Consider the following 23,958-nt stretch of genomic DNA (forward strand, 5'->3'; position numbering starts at 1 on the left):
AACGTTAATGTTCAAATAAGTATCGAAAAAAATCCAACTAATAATTTAAATAATAAATATTGTATGCATTTGATCAAATAAAAAATTAAAAGATTAATTATATTATTAACGTTTAAATTTATATATTTAAATATAGCATAGTTTTAGATGTGTTTTAAAAATATTTTAAATAAAATATCATACTATCAGATGTGTTAAAAATGAACAATAACAACAGAATTTTTATGACTATACCATCTACATCCTCTCTCTTAAACTTCATATTTTTTTTTTGCTTCTTTGCTCAAACTACTTATGTACAAAGTATTTTATTTGTAACAACTCTATTAATAAATTAAATAAGATCAACCATATTCCAATTAAATAACAATAGAATTTTTATATTTAAAGTAAAATATAATTAGAAATATTGAAAATGATACTTCTTAATAAATTATATAAACGAGTGTAGAAAGTAGATTTACCTACTTACCTTTTAATAATGCAGAACGAGGGAGAGGGAGTGCTTCAGCTCTGGAAGATGGTGATACGTCTTCACCAACGAATAAGAGAGGAAGAATTCAGCTGTGCGTACCTTTTTGGTTTTGGAACATGTAACGCACTGTGCTTAGAATAAGGAATAAAAGACTTTAGTTGTTACTTGAAGTTCCGAAAATAAAGGAAAGTCACATAACTACTAATAAAGTGGGTGGATTTTAAAATTTAAATTAAATTTATTTATAGATATGTATCTATAAAATAGGAACATGTTTTAATAAAAAATAATTAAATATTATTTAAATCTGATTAAAGGCTGATTAAAGGCTGAAAAGTATTGTACAACTAGCATTTCCCTTTCATTTAAGTAGAATTTCAGGTGTAGTACCATGTTGATAATGGAAAATTATTAGACAAAAATTTAATTAAATTATTTAACGATTTTTAATTATTAATTTCATAAATTAATTCTATCTAAGTTTTTATTTTTGATTTAATTTTTAATATTAGCCAATTCTATAATGTATTAATGTTTATCATTTTATGTTTAATTTATATTTAATTTATTTTTATAATAAATTTTAAATATTAATTATTTATTTTTTATGATTAAATACTAAATTTTTAAGTACCATAACATTCAATTTTACTATTTATGCATCTCATATTTTAACTACACTTTTCATAATTAAAATCTTTCAGAAATTATACATGACTTGCCAACGAGACGATGTTTGTAAACAAATCTTTATAATTTTATTCGAAAAAAATTATCATTTTTATCCATAAATGTTTAATACACTAACAAAATTATTTATAAAAAAATAATTTTATACTCATAAAAATAAATTATTTAAACATTATAAAATTATTTTACTTTTTTAAATTATTCTCATGACCACCATTATTATCATATTGTTTAACACTTTTATCTTTTTTGTTGCTATAGGTGAACAATAGAAGATACAAATAATGTGAATGATGAACCGCGTTTCATGCTTAATAACTAAAAAACATCTTAACCCACATCAAATCGTAACTTTTTTTTTTTTTTAGCAAAGCCTCCTAAACGCACCTTCAATTTTTTCGTCGCGCCGTCACATCTCCATTGCATCGCTGACTCTTTTTTTCCGTTGCGCAGCCGTCGTCGTCGTTAGAGACGCACATCAGCGCCGCCTTGTGTCGTCCTCGTCGTGCCGCTGCTGTTGCTGTGCCAGACTTCAACGCTGCTGCCCTTCATCTAGTCCACACCACCATTTCGTTGTACAGCCGCCCTTCCTTCTGAAGCCCTTACTATCCATAGTGCCACCTCCTGCATCCCCACCATCGGCCCCTGGAAGGAACCCATCTCGCACCGTTGTTGGCTCCGTATAACTGGATTCGTCATGCTGTTAGCCCTAACTGTCCCTGACACTCCTGGTAACGGTAAGCAACCCATCTACATGAAAAATAATCATCCGCATCTGCATGAAAAATAATCATTCTATCTGCATGAAAAATAAACATCCGGTGCAGTCCTGGGATTGTGAACCGCAGTGAAGGCGGGAGCACAAGATTGTGAAATAACTACGGCTGCAGCTGCACGGGGTGCGGAAGATAGCGACGCTCTTGGAAGGAAAGGCACCTTGCTACAAAGCTGCCTTGCGCGATGATGGCGAATTGTGGATGTAGACGGGAGGGGCACTTTGTAGGCTACGCGGCGGACGTCGAAATTCTGTTACAGTAGAATTAGGAGAACCGTACGTAGTGTGAATGTGTTTAGGGATGCTAATCCTAAATTTCAAATTCTAGTACACCGGTAAGGATGCAGGAGGTGGCGCTGTGGATGGTAAGGGCTTCAGAAAGAAGGACGACAGCATAGAAAAATTGTGGTGTGGACTAGATGAAGGGCGACGACGCTGAGGTCCGACATAGCAACAGCGGTGCACAGCGGGGACGACATGAGGCGGCGCTAACGTGCGTCTCTAACGGCGACGACGACGGCGCACTGGAAAAAGGAGTCAGCGATGCGGAGGAGATGCGATGGCGCGACGGAGAAAAGAAGTGTGCATTTAGGAGGTTGCTGTAAAGAAAATGGTTATAGTTTGATTTGGCTGAGGATTTTTTTATAGTTATTGAGCCTGAAACGCTGCTCGTTATTCACATTGTTCGCATCTCTTATTGTTCACCTAGCGAAATTCTGATATCTAATTTGTGCTTGATACTGGTCGAGCATTTTCTATTATTATATAATTATTTGTCTTTATGATGATACAAGCAATTAACAAAATATGAAAATGTAGATTAAACATGAATATTCAACTATCACATACTACTCCAGTTTATTATAGCTAAGCATTAACCATTTCAATTAAAATAAAGGAATCTAAAATGAGGCACGACGAACTTACAATTTCATGTTTTAGGAAAAACAAAACATGGAGGAAGAAAAACATGTTTTACAGAAAGAGAATACTGCTGAATCTTGTTCTCTCCTCTTTTTTCATCGTCTTCTCCCCCCCCCTTTTATAAATGTCTTTCACACTTCGGATTATGGTTTTCTTAGAAAAATCATTTTCTTCCTACTTCTCTTAGCATATGTGACTCGCGTTAATTTTTTATTTCTGTCGCATAATTATTAACAACATGCTGAGATATTAAGTTTGAGAATTAGATTTTAAATAATTTCATAGGGAATAAATTAAGGTAAAAAATTTTCAATTATCATTTTAAATAGTGGTTAGAAAGTCTAACAAAGTAGCTATCAATTCATCTCAATAAGTCGTTAGTTACAAATGTTAAGTTAAAGACTAAATTTATAAACCAAATTAAGATATAAATATAACCTCAGACACGAATTGTTACCTAAATTATTTCTTTATCAATAATAGGTTTACCATTGTAATTTTTTTTAGTGAGAATACATAAAAAGTACATAGTATATAAGGTGTAATAACTCAATAAGTATTTTCTAAGGGAATTTTTCATTTTCTTCAACAATGAGAAGAACTTATTTCTCTCCCTCTCTTAATGCCTTCTGGTTCATCAAACCATTAACATCACAGCTTGAACAGTTTAGAGCATGAGATTATCTTCATGGTGCAGTGAGCGTGGAGAACAATCAAGCTGTGAATCAAATTAAAAAAAAGTTGTGAATTGAGATAATCCAATTTTGCCATTTTCTTTTTATCCCTAATTTTTCTTTTGACATTTTCTTTCTCCCATTCTTACCTCTTCCTTCAAACTCATCCAATAGAGTTTGATGAGAGGTTATTTCGCAAGATTCTTTCTTGGTGAACACAGCTGTTCCGATCAACGAGTTGGAAGGAAGAAGATCTGAATCCTTATTAACCCTGTGATTCATTGATTTCTCAAAATGGCGAACATGGTAAACAGATCCTCCCATTATAGAGGTCGTGGAGCTACATTGGCTTGCTCTCATTACAACAAGCAAGGCCACACAGAAGATGTATGCTATAAGAAGCATGGGTACTCCTCCCATTTCTATCAACGGCAGCAACATAACACCACCATCAATCACGTGATCACTGAGGGGGCACAATGATATACTGAGTGACAAACAATCCCAGCTCAATTGTCTCCAAGAGAACACTGGAATATCAAGATCTGGGTTCACAGCATAGTTTTACCTTGTTAGAGTTGATCAAAGACAAAAGTGTGCAGCAAGCCAGCAACAACCTCATAATGCAAATCAAATTTTGACTAATTTCATTCAGACTTTCACTCCAAGTAAAACCATTGCACTACATTTTAGCGAGAATTATGAGTATTATCACTCCAAAATCTGCACTATGGGTCATTGATTCCGGTGCAACAGATCATGTGACTTCTTACTTAAAAGATTTTGCAAGTTTTCAAAATATTGCTCAAATTAATGTAATATTGCCAAATGGGACCAAAACTGTTAGCACTATCATTGGCACAATCACATTCTCTAAAAACTTTTTTCTCAAAAATGTTTTATACATTCCTTCTTTTGATTTTAAACTGGTATCTGTGTCAAAGTTAACCTCAAACTTATATTGTCAACTGCTAATCAATGATAGGTGTTGTGAGATACAAGATAGATCCACATCAAAGATGATTGGCATTGCTAAGTGTATAGAAGGGTTATATACAATGAGTTGAGAACCAAAATTCTCTCACTTTTCCCCTCTTCCAACAAAGCAAGCTTTATTGGCGGCAACTACGACTACTAGTCATCCTACCACACCTTCACATAGTGAGCACAACAATATTTGGCATCTTAGATTAGGACACATACCCATGCATAAATTGATTTTCTGAAGAAGTATTATCCTTTTATAGATTGTATTGCTTCAAAACTTCCTTGTGATTCATGTCATTTTGCAAAACAAAAAAATTATCTTTTAATCTTAGTATAACTAAAATAAAAGATTATTTTGACTTAGTTCATATGGATATTTTGGGTCCTATTTCTGTCCCTTCCAATGGTGGATGGCAAGAGCAGATTCACTTGGATTTTTTTTATGAAAACCAAATCTGAAATATCACAATTGGTTATTAATTTTGTGAATTTTGTCAGAGTACAATTTGAAAAATAAGTTAAGTGTATAAGGACTGACAATGGACCAGAGTTCACTCTGAAATTCTTTTTGCATTAATTGAAATTTTACACCAAACTTCTTGTGTAGAAACACCAGAGCAAAACGGGATTGTAGAGAGAAAACACCAACATATTTTAGGTGTTGCTAGAGCACTGCTATTTCAATCAAGAATTCCATATTGTTTTTGGCAATACGCAGTTGCTCACGTCATTCACCTAATTAATAGGTTGCCAAGCACTAACCTGGATAATGCTAGTCCTTACAAGCTTTTGTATGGTAACTTACCTGACCTTTCATATTTAAGAGTATTTGGTTCTCTTGCATATGCTTTCACATTAACAAATTCAAGAACAAAATTAGATCCAAGAGAAAAACAAATTTTCTTGGTTTAAATTAGGAACAAAGGGTTTTTGACTTATTGATTTAAAATCAAAGGAAATTTTCATATCCAGAAATGTAACTTTTTATGAATCTCATTTTCCATTTTTACATTCCACTAGCACTTACATTTATGTGGTACCCATTCGTACTCCACAATGCATTGATCTTTTTCAATATGATACACCATCCACACATCATTTGCAATCACCCACACATATCACACTCACAGATTCAAATGAACATTTCTCAAGCTCAATGCACTCACCAACTTCCTCACACACCATTGCACTCATTACCATACCACATACTAACAGTGCACCTACATCACAACACTCTTGACATCACACATGATTGCATTACTAGAAAGAGTCAAGAAACTGCTTGCTTATTTGAAGAACTATCATTGTATGACAACCCACACAGCTCACTCTAGCAACTTTTTCAACTCTAACTCTTTATATCCTATCTCACAACACTTGTCATATGATAAACTAATCCCAAAATATAAGTCACTTTCTCTAGCCATCACCCCAAATCAAGAACCTAGCACTTATGAGGAAGCGGCTGCACATGAATGTTGGAGAAAATAAATACAAGATGAATCGACAGCTCTAGATCAGAACAGAACTTGGTGTCTCACTAAACTCCCAAAAGACAAGAAGGTTGTGGGTTACAAATGGGTTTTTCGGGTAAAATTCAATCCCGATGGCACCATAGAGAGGCACAAAGCGAGGCTAGTTGCAAAAGGATTCACTCAAGTGTAAGGAGTAGATTATGGTGATACTTTTAGTCCAGTTGTCAATATAACTACCCTACGAGTAATGTTAGCATTAGCAGCGGCAAAGAAATGGCATTTGAAACAGCTGGACGTCAGCACTGCCTTCCTTCATGGAGATTTGGACAAGGAAGTTTATATGAAGATACCATCCGGTTTGGCTGTGTCACAACCAGGTTTGGTTTGTAAATTACAAAAATCTCTATATGGGCTTAAGCAAACAAGCAGGCAATGGAACATTAAGCTCACTCAGACTCTTGTGGATGCTGGTTATAAGCAGTTTTTTTATGATCATTCACTGTTCATCAAGAAACAATCTAAAAGCTTCACTGCCATTCTAGTATATGTTGATGCCTTGGTTTTAACCGGGAATGACATTAGTGAAATCAATTCCATCAAGCAAAATTTAGATGACAAATTCAAAATAAAGGATCTTGGTGATCTCAAATACTTCTTGGGAATGGAAGTAGCACGCTCTAACTCTGGAATTCACATTTATCAGCGGAAGTACACCATGGACCTTCTCAGCGATTTTGGTTATCTAGATTGCAAGCCTCTCTCTACCCATTTGATTATAGTCAGAAACTCTCAAAGGAATCAGGTACCATTTTAACAGACAATACTGTTTACAGACAGCTCATCGGCCGACTCCTTTACCTCACAAACACTAGACCTGATATCTCTTATGCTGTGGGACGTTTGAGCCAATTTTTAAACTATGCAACCACTTCTCACCTACAGGCTGCTTTTCGTGTACTCCGATATTTAAAAGGCCGACCTGCAACTGGTCTCTTCTTCTCCTCTATTTCTACTCTGCATCTCACTGGATTTGTCGACGTTGACTGGGCTACCTGTGCCGATACTCTTCGCTCCGTTTCCGGTTATTGCTTCATGCTTGGGAACTCTCTCATTAGCTGGAAGAGTAAGAAGCAAACCACAGTTGCCAAGTCTTCTACAGAAGCTGAATATAGGTCTCTTGTTGTTGCCACTTGTGAAGCTAGTTGGTTATCTTTTTTAATGGATTTCATTGGTTTGCTGCTTCAAAAGTCTATCACTCTATTCTCACATTGCCAATAATCTCATCTTTCAAACACATTGAAGTGATTGACACATTGCTCGTGAAAATCATTTGTCTGGTCTCATTCATCTTATGCCAATTCGTTCCAAGGATCAACTTGCTGATTTTCTTACCAAAGCTCTGCCACCGAGTCTTTTTCTTGCTAATGTTTTCAAGTTAGGATTGTTAGATTTACACAATTATAGCTTGCGGGAGGGTGTTACCTAGATTATTTCTTTATTAATAATGGACTTACCATTATAATTATTTTTTTAGTGAGAGTACATAAAAAATACATAGTATATAAGGTGTAATAACTCAACAAATATTTTCTAAGGAGATTTTTTATTCTTTTCAACAATGAGAAGAACTTATTTCTCTCCCTCTTTTAATTCCTTCTGGTTCTTCAAACCATTAACATCATCGCTTGAACCGCTTAGGACATGAGATTTTCTTCACCAATTGTGCCTGTGTAAGATTGTTTATTTATTTTAAGAAAAAAATTTTGTGGGTGATGGAGATGTGAAGGAGAATAGCTATACACATTAATTTTAATATTTTTTTATTGTTGTTTAGTTTAGTATATTTTAGAAGTTAAATCATATGGTAAATTTCTTGACACGGATGACATAAAATAAATTAATTTACATTAATATTTTGTTTTAAAAATATTAAAACATAAAATTTATTATTTAATATTTAAGAATTATAAAAAAATTTTAAAACTAAAAATACAAAGAATTAATTTAAATCGGCTCATAATATAATTGATTTTCTAGATTTTTTTTTATTCATGGTGAAGTGGCACATAATCAGAACATAATTAGAACGTAAATTAAATGATAAATTAGGGTTTTATAATTTATTAATGTAAAATCAAAATTTTATAAAAAAACGGTTCCGCTACGTTACCAACAGCATATCTGCCAACTTCTGCCAACTCTTATTTATAATTGTGTTTCATGGAAGTGTGTTTGTGAATGTATCTAATAAAAATGTCTTTTTTATAGCGGTGTTTAATAGAAGTGTCTTTATAGATATATTTTCTGGATGTGTCTCTTTATATATGTATTTAAAATATATTAATTATTAGACACATTCACGAACACACTTCCATGAAACACAATTATAAATAAGAGTTGGTAGAAGTTGGCAGATAATATGTTGGTACCCTATACTTTTCCATAAAGAAAAAGGCTAATTTATTAAATTATTGGTAATAACGAGATAAAAATGATTTATAGACTAAATAATTTTCTTTAAGAGAAAGTCTAAGGAGGCCTATTTTTATTAAAATTTGGCCAACACTTAACTATTAAAAAAAATGAGTAATCCTACACCATTAAAAACACTCGTAATAACTATTGATGGCTACACATCACATTCCTCTTTCTTTAATTTTGGGCATAATAAAAGTCGAATGTTTATTTATGGCGAACGAAAAAACAGAGGGTCGTTTGTACCATGTTCCCCTAATGACACTATTTCTTCCATTATTACCAGACCACAGTTTCAGTTGATCTGCATAAAACTTCTCGCCCACACATGCATGTTCATAGATTCCTTCCATTCCAATAACAACTAAATAAATGTATGTCAGAGCAACCCATGAATCTTGATTGCCGTCAATACCTGACAAGAAACCACATGCAAAATTGGTGCTAGCTCATCAAATTTAACTTTTGGCGATTGGAACTGTCAACTCAAATTTAACCATACATAGATAGATTAAAATCTGAAAATTAATTAAGCAGGATTTGCAAACAACATGCATGATCTTTCATACAAGGAAAGAAAGAAAGAGGAGATAGATGTGATCCTTATTTATTGTCGGAGTACAAAATCAACAAAATGCCGTCCATACTTAGTATATATCACAGAGGGAACTCTTTGGCTGCTGGGATCATGGATTGGTACTGAAGGGGTTGTGGAGCACTGGATTGCTGCTGCTGGGTTTGCGTTTGTGTGTAATATACTAGTTGCTGGTCTTGCTTAGGTCCACCCCCATAATTGGTTGTGGCAACTGCAATTGGATGATGAGGCAAAGGCACATAGCGTTGTTGCTGATATTGATTGGAAGGTGTTTGAAGAAATGCAGGATGAGTTGAAGGCATGTCAGGTACATTGGTTGGGGTAGTTAGCATAGTTGGGTAATTAGTTGCCACTTGTGAAATGTCAACTGGCACTACATACACTGTGTTGTGGTAGGTTGGCATTGTCACTTGTCCATGTCCATGTCCAGTGTTGTGAGTGTGGGGTTGGATATACACAAATTGCTGCTGCTGATTCTGATTTGGATCCACTTGTTGTTCTTGATAGTAAAACCCCTGCCCCTTTGAGATTGAACAACTTGCTGCAGATGCAATGCTACTATCACTGCCAAACAACACCCAACAAGTTTCTTTGTTTAAAACATCATCAGCAAAAATAATCAAGAATCAATGAAATAATATAGTATATATACCTTGCAACAGAATCAGGAGAAGGCAAACCAAGCGTGAGTTGTGCAAAATGCTCGTCCATCACCTTGCTGCTGCCATCACCCAAATGCTGCTTATTAACTTCCTGCTCCGTGTTATGTGGGACTGGGACTTCATCAACAAGGCTGAGGAGACATTCATCAACAGCAGCAGAATCAGAAACAACACGAGATATATTATTCATCATCCCCGAGTTGTTGAGAGCGTCCACGAACCACGTCTCGGACTTGGCATCGTCCAGGAGTGCACCCATGGAAGCCGCCGTGTCTAGTTTGGAGACAAAGAGGAAGACCCTGAGACGCAGAGGAGGAGAGAAAGAAGCCAAGCGGTCATACTCTTGGATCATGTTCTGGAGGTCGTCATCGGTGGCCACGCTGATGAGGTTGTCAAGTTGCTCCTCGGGGAGCTGGTACTTGAGGGTGAAGGGACGTCCATGGAGAAGGGTGTTGGAGAGGCCAGCACAGAGGTCCTTCAGGGAGGTGTTACGCTCCACAGCCACCATGCGGGTGTCGCCGCCCACGTAGTAGAGAGAGTCGTGGTTGTTGTGGGGGCGGGGGCGTGGCATGATATTGCCTCCATAGCTGCACATCAGGCGGAGCTTGGCCCCGGGAACTTTCAGGAGGGAATGCTGCCTCATATCATAATCCCGATCCATTTCTCAAGAGATGAGGACGATACTTCCCTTCTTCCTCTCACTTTATAACAGTTAATACCTTTAAATAAAGGAAAAGTATAGAAAAATATAGATAGACAATGAAAATATTAAAGAACGTGAATAATGGATATAATCGAATGTTTAATTTATTAGGTGTGTGAATGATTATTCTAATATTTAGATTGTGAGCCACTCAAATAAAGACGTTTAAAACGTTTTTTTTTTTAAATGTTTTTCAGTAATTAAAATTTAACATATATAATCGATTGAATCATGTTATTTTTGTCAAAATTAGGCTAGACAAATTGATTTAACCGAAAAAATGGTGAATCAAATTTTGAACAGGTCTAAATTAATATTATTTTTTTATAAAAAATTACTATAATATCCTTATTATATAAAATAATTAAAATACTCTTATTATATATATATATATATATATATATTAATTTTAAAAATTTTATATCGTAGGTATATATATTAATTTTAAAAATTATAAATCCTAATCCTACGATAGAAAAATAAAGGACTAAAATTTAGAATTCTCAAAATTAATATATATAATAGAAGTATTTTAGTTATTTTCTATAATAGGGTATTGTAGTTATTTTCTATAAAAAATAATATTAATTTAGACCAGTTCAAGATTTGATTCACCATTTTTTAGTCAAATCAATTTATCTAGTCTAATTTTGACAAAAATAACACGATTTAATTGATTATATGTGTTAAATTTTAATTATTAAAAATATTTTTATAAAAAAACGTTTTCAATATTTTTATCTAAGTGACTCCCATTAAAATTTAGGTGAATAATTTAAAGTGTAGTGTATTTTATTTGAATTAAATTAATTTTAAAACCTATTATTCATGTTGTCTAAAACAATTATTAGTTAACTAACATAACCTTTAAATAAATATTAAGAGTTCAAATCTTACTTAATCTACGAAGTAACTCGTTAACCTTAAATGATTTTGCCTGTCGAGTTAAAAAGGACGTATTTAGATTTAATGAAATAGAGGCGCGTACCTAGTTGGCATTGGAACCTGTAATTTATTAATTTGCTTGCTTCTAATTGCTCATAACGTAGCTTTCAAGGATCACACACTTGCTCTTAATTCGTTCGTTAATTAAATATGTGAAACCAGATTCTGCATAGCATAAACACGTGAAGTGCCACTTTCTTTCAAGTTCTTCGTTTGCTTTGGACTCTTGTTTATGTTTAGGGATATGGTGCTTCCTTTTCATTTTCAATGGTGCAATACCGGTTTTCTAATCAATATGTTCAAAACGAATTATCTTTATTGCACTTGGCTTGATCCATAATAGTCACATTCATAATTTAATGCTTCACATCTGAATTCAATAGTGCCCATATATATAAGGGTGTAAAATATAATAAATTGAGTTATATCTTAATATTATGTTCTAGTTAAAATAAATATAAAGACCAAAAGATATATTTAAAAAATTATATGAGAATATGTTTAAAAAAACATATTATTAAAGTTTTAATTTTTATTATTAAAAATTTCAGGCCTTATCTGTTTTCACTCTTTAAAAGTACGAAGAAATTGAAATTTTGTACTTCATCTCAATTCCATTTCCAGAAAATAAAAGCAGCCTAATAGTCCTATTCGGCTTTTCATAAAACTGTGTCTTTGTATGAATGTTGGTCGTCCTTTAGTTTGATACATAAGTTACGGGAGAGGCATGAAGGATGAGAAAGGGGAGAAGCATCATGTCATGTGGCGAAGGTTGGAAGTAGCGTTATGTTGCAAAAGTAGGGCTTCAAGTGTTGAGTGGTTAGAACTTAGAACTTAGAATTTAGAAACGCGAGTGTAGTGTGTTGGTTGGCGCACGAACTTGGTGTTGCTTCACATCCCAATGGCAATACACATGAGCGTAACGTCATATACGCACAAATTAAAGGCAATACACAAGGGTACATACACTCCTCCTGTCCTCCATTAATCTCTATCAATTTCCCCATCACACAACATACACAATCAAAATATATATGAATTAATTAAGGTAATTGTGAAATCATATATAATAAGGGATTTGCACAGGAATACTCACCTACAACTAATCTGACACATCAAGGACTCATCTGTCTATCGCAAAATTCAAACTCTTAACACTTACTTAAAAAAACGAATGAATCCACCACTCCACCAACCTAAATTTGGTTTATAAAACTTTGGCATACATATGCTTTTGCCTGTTATTTGTAGTATGACAAGTGAGGGAGCCCTTCGAAAAATTCTCAAAAGGCTGGGCCATGGATGGATCAGATCTGCTCACCTGGCCCAAATTGAACTAAACGTGAGACAGAATGCTCTAGGAGTAAGATATTTCCATACAGCAGTGGAACTTAGCTTTGATAATGGATGGAGAACCATCCCCAAATTTTTTATTAAAAAATTAGTAGTATTATTATAAAACAACAAATATAGTTCAATTGACTTCAATCTTACCCTCCTACATTAGGCTAGCTTATTGTGATCAACTCTCACTTCTTCCATTTACTCAATTATTTTTAATTCTAAATGTTAATATTTTAGATTTGGACTTCAATAAATTTTCATAAATTAAAAATTTTATTTGTTTATTCGTATAAATAAAAAAGTTTATTCTCATTATTATTTATTATTTTTATTATCAACAAGATTTTATAATTTTAATATTAAAATTAGGTGCAATAACATTATTTTTTATTTATATAATTATTTAATATTTTATAATCTTTGTCAATATAATTATTTATTTATTGTCATAGTAATAATAAATTAAAAATTAATTATATTTATAAATTTTGTAAATTATATAAATACTATTGTTTCGAGAATTATCTGAAAGTGGATTGTGTTGGGACTGAATGTGAGGTGCTGCTGTTCGAGTTTCTCGTGGGAAGGTGGGGGTGGTACCTGCAAAGGATTCCAATACTTAAGTTAACAAGGATTTAAGTGGGTTTTTAGTAGATTGGATTCAAAAAATATCTAAGGGTGTTAGGGTAGTATAATTTTGTACTTCTCTTATGAGTCTAGTTGCTTCCCTTTCTTCTTTAGGAATAATGTCGAATTTGAGATATTCGATAATAGGAGTCATCCATCCCAAGTTTACATTGGAAATTGGTAGTGCGTCCGACTTGTCGACTTCCTTAGCAATTGATGGTGTGTGGAGAGTTTCCTAGATCAGACTTTTATTGTTGTTCCCTGACTTAGTGCTAGCCAATTTGGAGAGAGCATTATCTTGATAACTGAATTTTCGAGTTATGTGCCTCACTTCTGTTTGAAATTGTTCGAGTTGCTCTAGTATTTTCTCCAAATACCTCTTTATGTTAGGATCTTTAGTTTGGTAATCCTCATTTATCTTGGAGGTTATCACTTGAGAGTCACTAAACACTGTGACTTTTGATGCTCCAGCTTCTTTGGCTAGTCAGCAATCATAGCTTAGCACTCAACTTAGTTGTTGGAAGCTGAAAACTCGAATTTTAATGAGAGCTCTACTCGAGTTCCTTCTTTATTCTCAAGAACGATTCCTACTCCACTACCAGTTTTATTTGAGGATCCATCCACATACAAATGTCGAGTTGTTGGACTTTTTTATTATTCTTCTGTGTATTCGGCCAAGAAGTCGACCAAATATTAAGATTTTATTGCTGTACGAGTTTTTTATTTGAGGTTGAATTCGGATAATTTCACATATCATTGTAGCATTTGACCTGCAATATTCGTCTTTTAGAGGATATGCTTCATAGATTGGTTAGTTTGGACTTTGATAGTGTGAGTTTGGAAATAAGGTCGGAGTCTTCTGGAGGCTAGGACGAGGGCATAAACGATTTTTTTATCTAATTTTTTGGTATTTCAATTCTGCCCCTTGTCATGCCTTACTCGTGAAATAAATAGGTTGTTGCCCCTCCTTATCTTCTCGGATAAGGGCTGAGGCTATGGCCTTGTCTACAACGGTTAAGTACAGCACAAGTTCTTCTCCATCTTCGATTGAAGTTAGAATTGGTGGTTGGCTCAAGAAATTTTTAAAGTGTTAAAAGGCTTGCATGCATTCTTGGGTCCATATGAAATCATGCCTTTTTCGTAGTAGGACAAAGCTAGAGCTACTCTAACTTCAGCAAATCTTCTTGTGATAATGTGGACATGCCGATCTAGAATGCTTACAGGCTTTTGGCGATCTTTCTCTGTCTTTGCACTCCTATTTCTTTTACGGCCAGCGTCATTATAGCAATGTATCTGTTCAATTGGTTTTCTCTAGTCAATTTTTCAATAATCACATTTCTTCAATCATAACACTCATTGGTAGAGTGGCCATAGACTCGATGGTATTCACAGTAATCTTCAAGTTTTTGTCCGAGCTGTTTTCCTCTTTTTTCGTTGGTTCTTTCTCTTTGTCTCAGGCTGGATATCGGTTGTGCTACCTCGGGGCAGGCTCTCTCAACTGAGTAGTTTCTTCTATGTTGATTTACTTCTCGACTCGCTCTTGTACTTCGTACAAAGAGGTCAGGTGCCTCTTTGATATGGATTGGGAGAAGGATCCTTCTCTGAGGCTGTTGACTAGCCCCATGATGACTGCTTCAATCGGTAGGTTCTGAATCTCCAAACACATTTTGTTGAATCTTTTCATATAAGCTTGTAGGAATTTTTTGGTTTCTTACTTTACTCCTAAGAGGCTTGCCGCATACTTGATCTTATCCTTTTGGATGGAAAATCGGGTAAGGAAGTTTCTTGCAAAATCGTCGAAGCATGTGACCGAGTTAGGTGGTAAACTATCAAACAATTTCTTAGCCGTTTCGGTTAACGTTGTTGGAAAAGCTTTACAGCGAATTGTATCCGACGCGTCTACCAAGTACATACAACTCTTGAAATTGCTCAGATGATGCCTCGGATTGGTAGTTCCATCATAAAGATCCATGTCCGGAATTTTAAAATTTCTAAGGACTTTAGGCTGCATGATTTGTTTTATGAATGAATCTTTGTTTGTCAGAGGTGTTTCTTCTCGAGCAGCTCGAGTTTTTCTACCCTTGAAGTCAGACTCCAATTTTGAGACCTTTTCTTTTAATTTCCTCCGTCGTCGAACTTCCCTCCTCAAGGCTCTTTTAGTTTTTCGTTGTTGCTCCAGCTCCTACTCGAATTGTTCCAGCCGACCTTGATATCCACGAACAAGTCCTATAATCTTTGTGGGATCTCTTAGCCTGGATGTTTTAAGTTGGTGTATTTCTGAACTTATCCTATGTTCTTCCGGGTTTGAAGTGTGTGCATCTCTGGCCGCACCTCTCCCTTTATCATCTTGGTGAGGTATAACTGACGCCTGTTCGTCGTTTTGTTGTTGTTATTTTCGGGCTTCCGAATCGTAAGTTGTGTCCGTCCGATCCTCAGGGTTATCATCTGCCATCATACAATCTTAATCTCCAAGTCCCCGGCAACGATGTTAATGTTCCGAAAATTACTTGAAATTGAGTTGCTTTGGGTCTGAACGTGAGGTTCAGACACCTTTTGGAGCAGCGTCAGATGTTTACTGGTATCGAGGTGTCACTGTTCGAGTTTTTTGTAGAGAGGTGGCGGCGGTACTAGCATGGGACTCTAATGCTTAAGTTAGCAAGGATTTAAGTAGGTTTTTAGTAGATTGAGATTAAAGAATACCTGAGAGTGTCAGAGTATTTATAAGTGTAGATATAGAGTCAATAATTACCCTTTAAGTAATTTCATCTTTAGTGATGGATTGGTTACTTCTTTTTATTAAAAAAATTGTTAAGATTTTTTTTCTAAATGAATAAAAAAGATTATAGTAGTTAATTGAAATTTATCTTATTTAAATAAATTAGGTCAAGTTAGCATCGCGTGGACCGAACTTTATGAAATCGAATAAGTCGAATAGATTTCACAATGTATATATAATCTAGACTCTTACTTTATAAATTGAACTTTTAATCATTTTGAATCTGACTAAATAGTGGACAAGTACATGAACAACTGTTATATAATTTTTATATGAAAACTTTTTGTCTCATAAAAAATATCGCTTTAAGCTTCGCTACTGTTTCGATATATAACAGAAGAATCAAGCTAATAGTGTACGTAATCGTGTAATGTTACCGATTACAGTGCTGCTATATGCGATCATACAGCAAAGCATAATAGCATCAGCCGCAAAAGTGTGTTACTACAAAGAGGTTTGATTCAATGATTCTCGAGTGCATGTTGTTTTGAACATAACATAATTAATATATAGAACCATATTCTTTTGGCAAGGTAGCTATTGCTAAGCGGTTACTGTGGCATATACTGGAAAACCCTTACATAGTTGCATTCAAGATATGAATTGAGTGATTTGCCATCACACTATATTGGTTGTCGGATTTAGCGAGTGGGGTGACCCCACCCAGGCACCAAAATGGAACTAATTCCCTTATATCATTTTGGTGAATTTATTATATATACTTATAATTTAGTGTCTAATTTTTATTTAATTTATTTTTTTATGATAAATTTTAAATTAAAAAATTATTTATTTTATATTTTTAAAAATAAATAATAATTTTTAATTCTTTTTTAATAAGTTATATACCACTTTTTTAACATGATAACAATCATTTATCATTTATCACTCATGGAAATTTTTTTGATACACTCCAATCTCATCATCATTAAGATTATGGAATAATACTCTGACTTTAATTGATATGCACTGATGATCTATATGTAAATGCATGTCTTGAAGATCAGGTCAGGTCATCATCTATCGTGGTCTAAACGCTACCCATTTTGATGGATTATATTCTTTTTCAAAGATTCCATTACCATAACCATAACCAATCAAATTAAAACTTAAAAGCCATGCATAGCTACGTTGTCAACATTGTATTGGGGGATGGGAGCATCTGTATGTGTAGATGATGAGATGGGCCTATTATACAAATGTGGAAAAAGGGTATGGGGTGCTGACAGGTGTTCAACAACGTCAAATAGGATAATAACAAGAGTACTACCTGAATTGTATACTGCTTCTCGTCCTTGGTAGTTGATGGATATATAGCAGTAAATTAAAGTGATAAAGAATTAATCACATCATTATAACAGGTCAACAACTCTATATGTATGTATGTATTGTGTAGCATGCATCTCATCTCATCAGTTAGTAGTACTACATTTCCTGATACAAGTAGCAGAGGTAGGAATTATCAATTAAGAAACATTTGAAGAGCACTAAGGAATCAAGTTATTTTAACCGTTGATTTCAATTAATATATATTATATATTTTTTTTATAATTTAAATTAATAATTAAAATAATTGGAGCCAATGAGTAATAATTCAAATGGTTCCCATACTCAATTAAGAGGTTGCGGGTTCAAATCTCCTATCTTTAGTAAAAAAAAAAAATTTAAAATAATTGAAACAGTGGTATTCTCAGTATATTTAAAATGTTTCCTATTAATTATAATTACAGATTCAAATGTTATATATATTGCAGAATCAGTTGGTGCCTACCTGCTGCCTGCATCTGGTCTTTTATATATTGTTTCAGTTGTTAATTAATTATTAATATTTAAAAATATAAATTTAAAATATATTATTAAATTATTAAATTAAAAAAATTAAGTTAATGGCTATTAAACAAATTATATATAGACTTTGTTGTCATTTTAATCGGAGTAGTTATTAGCTCATAAGATAATAATGTATATAGAGATGGAAATAGATCATAACAAATCAAACTTTAGTCTTAACAATTCAGATTTTTTATGTAGTTAATTAGTTTAAGTTTGATGGACAGATTATTATATATATATTTTTTAAAATACTAAATTTAACTTGTTATTGAACTTGATCTGATTTTGAAGTCTATAACAAAATTTGATAATTTTTTTTATAAAAATAAAAAATTTAAAAATATTATTTATAAAAATTATTTTTTAATAAAAATTATTTAACTATAATATGCTAAATTTAATGTTTACAAGAATATTTAAATTTTTAAAATATTTAAAATATATAAAAATATTTATAATAAAATATAATAAATTTAAATATTTAATAATTTTATTAATAATAAAAATTATTTATATTTTAACAGGTCTATACAAATCTGATAAACCAATAAAATTAATTAATAGATCTGACGAACCAAAACTTTTATAATAAATTAGACCAAACTAAATACAAATCAAATTGTAAACACTTGATATATCGTCTAACCTATTTTCACTCCTAAATATCAAAACATCAACTTTGTAGTAAATTAGTATGGTTTGAAGTATTAGATAGAAATTTGATATTTATCTGGTAATTATATGAATTTTAATTTGATATATTGTTATCATGCTTAAAAAAAAGAGAGAGAATTGAGTCAATTTTGTATGCGTTATAATGTTATCATTATATAAAAATGGTATGTAAGCGAACACCAAAAAGCAGTAACTATATATATATATATATAATTACATGTATTGTTTGGGTAATTCATAATTTGACAATTTTAATTTAAAAGATACTACTACACTTTAAATATAAATTATAGTAAAATAATTTTTTTGGTGACAAATTATAGTAAAATATAAATAATAATATATATTTATTAGAAATAAAGAATAAGAATAATACACTTAAAAATAAGGGTATTTATGGATCAGATCTGATCCGCATATTTGCGGTATTTATCCGAATTCGATCTAAAAATTGTGGATATAGATCTGACCTGCAAGGCTATCGGATTATATCGGATCGGATCTGCACATCGGATTGCGGATTTTGTAGGTATCCACATATCTGCATATCCGCAAAAATAAAAAAATAAATATTTTTTTATGTTTTATTTCAACTAATAATTATCATATATATTGTATTATCTTAATTTATTATTTAAGAAAATTATGTTTAATATTATTTTAAAAGTAAACATATTTAAAAGAATAGAAAAAATAAATTTTATTGATATTTTTTAATAAAAATAAATTTTTAAAAATATTTTTGTGTTTTCCAGATCCAAATCTAAAAATTACAGATATTAGATCCAATCCGATCCGATAAATCAGATTGAAAATTTAACTATATCAAATCCACATTCACCCCTACTTAAAAAGTAAAAACTAACCGGTCACTGCATTCACGCCACCAAAATCAATAGAGTTGTCAAAATTATGTTATTAGACAAAAATTTCAATATGTCACGCATCCTTAATTTTTTAAATTTATTATTAAAATTTAACTTCATTTATTTATTTAATATTAAAATGTGAATTTTAGATAACTTTTATATATTTCTTATACAATTAATACTCTTAAAATTTTTAATTTTTCAATACAATCTTGTTAGCTTTATCACCTATATAACTATATTTATATGTCAATCTATCACATTGTTATCCTATCCCATAGTATTGTGTGAAGAAAAAGTTTAGAGCAGTAATTTTATTAAATTTTGACTAGTATATAATCAGTAAAAGAGAAGCGAGTAATTCTATACTATTGAATAAAATCTCACACCATTAAAAATATTATTGATGACTACAAATCACAAAAGTTACTAATCCTTAACACTTCTCGTTAACGTGTGAAAATTGAAGTGTTATTGTTACCTGAAATGCATAATGCTGAAACGAAAATGCTAGAGAAAAAACTAACGTAATATTATTTGATTTAATGTAAGATTTATATATATATTTTTATGTATGTAATATATATTTAATATTATCGAATTATTTTAATAATAATAAAATAAAATAAAATAATTATAGATTATTTTAGTATTTTTAAATATTTTTATGCAGAAAATAAGATAGGTGGATAGACTTGAAGATGTACCGAAAGAACTAAAGGGACGGCATGGAATAAGTGAACCCAGCCATATTATTCTTTGCTTCTTTTGAATATTATTGTTCCATGTCGTCCTTCTTTATAAATAGGGGTTTTATTATCAGAACTAAGAATTGAGAAACCTAACCTAACATACATAGAACCGATGAAACCGATGAAGGGGAAGGGAAAGGAAGAATTGAAGGGGAAGAATGGCAGAGGGGTTTTGACAGAAGATAGAGAGCACAGACGATGATATGCATCAATTCTGCATCTCACTCTTTTGTGCTCTCTATTCTTCTGTCATCACCTTCGTTCTCCTCTTTACTTCCGCGCCCTCAACCAACCTTTCATTTTTCCATCTCTCTTCCTCCCAGCTCTTTTATTTTCCTCATCTGAATGAATTATATTGAAGTAGCTAGTAGTTACAACAAAAATCTTTATCCTTGCGCATTAACGCCGTAACCTAATTAATAATTAGTATGTTGCAGTTAGACGACGATGGAGACGACTGGCTAGCTGCTGTGATCGAAGATCACGGATCTCTTTACTCATGAATGTGGCATAACATTTATATAAAAAGGTGATGTTGATTCTTTACTTTTATATATATATATATTAAAAATATTATTCGTACATTAAAATCAACTGAATAGTATATTTTGTATATACTATTTGCAAGATTTTACAATAGTATTAGTAATCCAATAACATATTTTAACCTACACTTATAAATATTGATAACTAATTGATAACTAATAAAAATAATAAATTTTATTATTGGGGGCTATATCATAGGTATTTTTCCCAAATTTGATACTTCAAATACTTAATCACTAAATTATGGAAACATTTCTGGCTTCATTCCTTTTTAATTTGTTATGAGGATGAGTATGCAGTATATATATGATGTTATCTTAATATTTTAGCAAACCACATGGTTTAGTGGAAGGAGGATCGGACCACACGTGCATGCAAACAGGATTTAATTTGTAGCAGCAATAATAACGTGATTTATTATATTAAGGGATTATTGCAGAAGCAGCTAGCTATCTAATTGTAAATTTAATTTGAAGAAATTAAAGAAAATTTATGGGTCATCCATGATCCATCCATGAGATGCATACTTGTAACAACCACGAACACGGAGGAGACATTCCATCATCAACAAAGCAATAATGCAATATAATGCGTGTATGTTTAGCATGATGACTTGATGAGCATCGCACTGTGCAAGTATTCCAATCATAATTTGAAGGCGAAACGTGTTCATGTGTGCGGTCTGCCCTCTGATTGAATGATTCATACTTGATAAGCCTACTTTCTTACATGTAGATGTAATTATTAGGAATATATGATTCTCTTCTAGCTTGAAATCCTTAGATTCCCATACAATATAATTCTTGTCCTGAAATGTAACACCTAGCTAGTACTTACTATCGAATGTTACTTTTTCTACGGATGCAATTTGACCTGAAATAGTATAATTAATAGATAGAAGAGTACGTAAGCAAGAAAAGAAACGGAAGCAACATGCATGGTTCAACCCCACTGAAATTACATGCACATATATCCGACCCATATGTATATTAATTATTGCATCCTCAAGATATTTCACTATGATATTTACTTTATTGATTGGGGGTTTATGTGACGCACAGTATAGACATATATAGCTAGAGTGATTTTTCTTTAATTACTTGATAACTTTAGTTAATTCCCTTCTTCACGTGACACGTCATTCTTTTATTTTTCACTTTATTAATCACTAACGTTAGCTAGGTACATAATCAACCCGTTATTAGATTTATTCATTTAAGAAGTTTTCAACTTTGCTAGTTATATATTAAAATTAGTAGTGATCAACATAAATAGGATAATATATGTATATCTGTAGCATTTATCATCATTCAATTTGCAAATTACAGATATAATCCGCTCCGTACTGTTCTTAGATAGGATAAAAATCGGTCTGCATTTCGAAAAAATTGGATCACAGATATTATGCATGTATTCACATATTATAAATAAATAAAGAATAAAAAAAATATATAGTAGTTAAGTTAGTGTTTTAGAAAGAAACCCCTAAATTTTAATATAGAAAATTTAGATATTATATCCGATAATTTTATAGAGGTGTACGCAGATCGAATCGGATCAGATATGACTAAAAATTCAATTCGATCTGCACAATTTTCATCGGATCGGATCGAATATGATATCGCATTTTTTAGTGTCGGATCCGATCCGATCCACACATTTGCGAATCGGATCGGTATATCCACATAATTGAACCTTATTTTTTTTAATTATATTTCTATGTAAAAAATTCAATAAAAATATTTTTTTTCACACTTTTAAACCTATTTATTCCTAAAATATTTTTAATTAAATTTTTTCTTAATAACAAAAATAAAATAATACAATATATGAATAATAATTACTAACTAAAACATACAAATAAGTAAATATAATACCAAACATATATATATTTATTTTTTTAATTATTTTTGTGTGGATCTGCGGATACAAATTAAAGTAGATATCCGCGATCCGATCAGTCTACAGATCGAATCGTATCCGCAATTTTCGGATGCGGATATTTATCACGGATCTGCGGATGCGATCCGATTCATGAACACCCCTAGATTTTAGTGTGGATCGGATCAAAATTTTGTTCATATTTGATCCAATTTGATTTGTATTCACCCCTTAAAAAGCAGCTACTAAAATCAATTATCAGTATAAAATATATATTAAACTAAAAATACACATGAAAAATAAATTAAACTGTAAATATTTATACACAAATATATAGTAATAGATTTTTTATGAGTATATAGTATTTTTGTTTTTATACCATTAAAATTTGGAAAGTTCTCATATTAACATTTTAAATGTATTTTTTGGTTACTAATATAAATATAAAAAAATTCTCACAAATATTATGTACACACTAAAATTAATTATTAAATCAGTATTATGTATTTGTATATAAATATATATAATATTTAATTCACCTTTAAAATGTATTTTATATTTTAATATATATAATATAAATAAATAATTTAATAATTAATTTTTTATATAAAAAATTAATTTGTTTCAATTATCTTATACCATGACTAAAATTTAAATTATAATTAAAACGAATTTGATATTATAAGTGGTGACTGATGATGGCCTAATTTTTTATCCGTTATTATAACTTCTTTTGCTAAATGAACTATCCCACTATCATTCTTTGGAAACATTCTGATGAAATCATGGATATATACTTGCTCAAGTTAGAAAAGAAACATTGAGTAAACTTTCTAATTGGTAGTAATATTTATGAATTTTTAATAGAAAAGTATAGGTATATAATTTTTAACCAGTAAATTTTAAACAATTATAATTAATAATAATTAATTTTATATTTAAAAAAAATTTAAATAATTACTAATTAATAATAATTAATTAATATAAAATGCAATTTAAAAATATTTGTTAATTTATTATTGATTAAACTTCTATTAATTACTGAGCAAAATTGATTTTTAATTTAGACAAATTAGTTCCTAATAAATTTGGATAACCTCAAACTAAAAATATCAAATCCACTTGAGATAGAGAATCACAAAGATGGACGGCTGATAAATTGATGTGATAAAAGTACAGTAGTGCGAGAGAAGCATTTTTCCCTTTCTATGTTTGTCTGAAATGATATACCTAATTACCTACTAGACTAAAATTTGTATGTTTCGGTTGGAGATT

At 31.7% G+C, this 23,958-nt stretch overlaps 1 protein-coding gene across 1 annotated transcript; it reads right to left on the reverse strand.

Moving 5' to 3' along the window:
- Positions 1-8,956: 8,956 nt before the first annotated feature.
- Positions 8,957-10,421, reverse strand: LOC107634765 (uncharacterized). Its single transcript, XM_016338187.3, has 2 exons — positions 9,723-10,421; positions 8,957-9,634 (listed from the first exon to the last, which is right to left on the reverse strand). The coding sequence occupies exons 1-2, from the start codon at positions 10,391-10,393 to the stop codon at positions 9,133-9,135; spliced, it is 1,173 nt and encodes a 390-aa protein (XP_016193673.1). The 5' UTR covers positions 10,394-10,421; the 3' UTR covers positions 8,957-9,132.
- Between the last annotated feature and the right edge of the window lie 13,537 nt (positions 10,422-23,958).

The sequence above is a fragment of the Arachis ipaensis genome, chromosome B3 (genome assembly GCF_059453495.1).
Source record: "Arachis ipaensis isolate K30076 ecotype BB chromosome B3, ASM5945349v1, whole genome shotgun sequence".
NCBI lineage: Eukaryota > Viridiplantae > Streptophyta > Magnoliopsida > Fabales > Fabaceae > Arachis > Arachis ipaensis.

Bases quoted from the DNA above. Each gene is read 5' to 3' on its own strand.
- LOC107634765 (XM_016338187.3), bottom strand. From the start codon at position 10,393: ATGGATCGGGATTATGATATGAGGCAGCATTCCCTCCTGAAAGTTCCC. The intron at 9,635-9,722 runs GTATATATACTA...GTTGTTTGGCAG, and splicing joins TCTCCTGATTCTGTTGCAAG to TGATAGTAGCATTGCATCTG.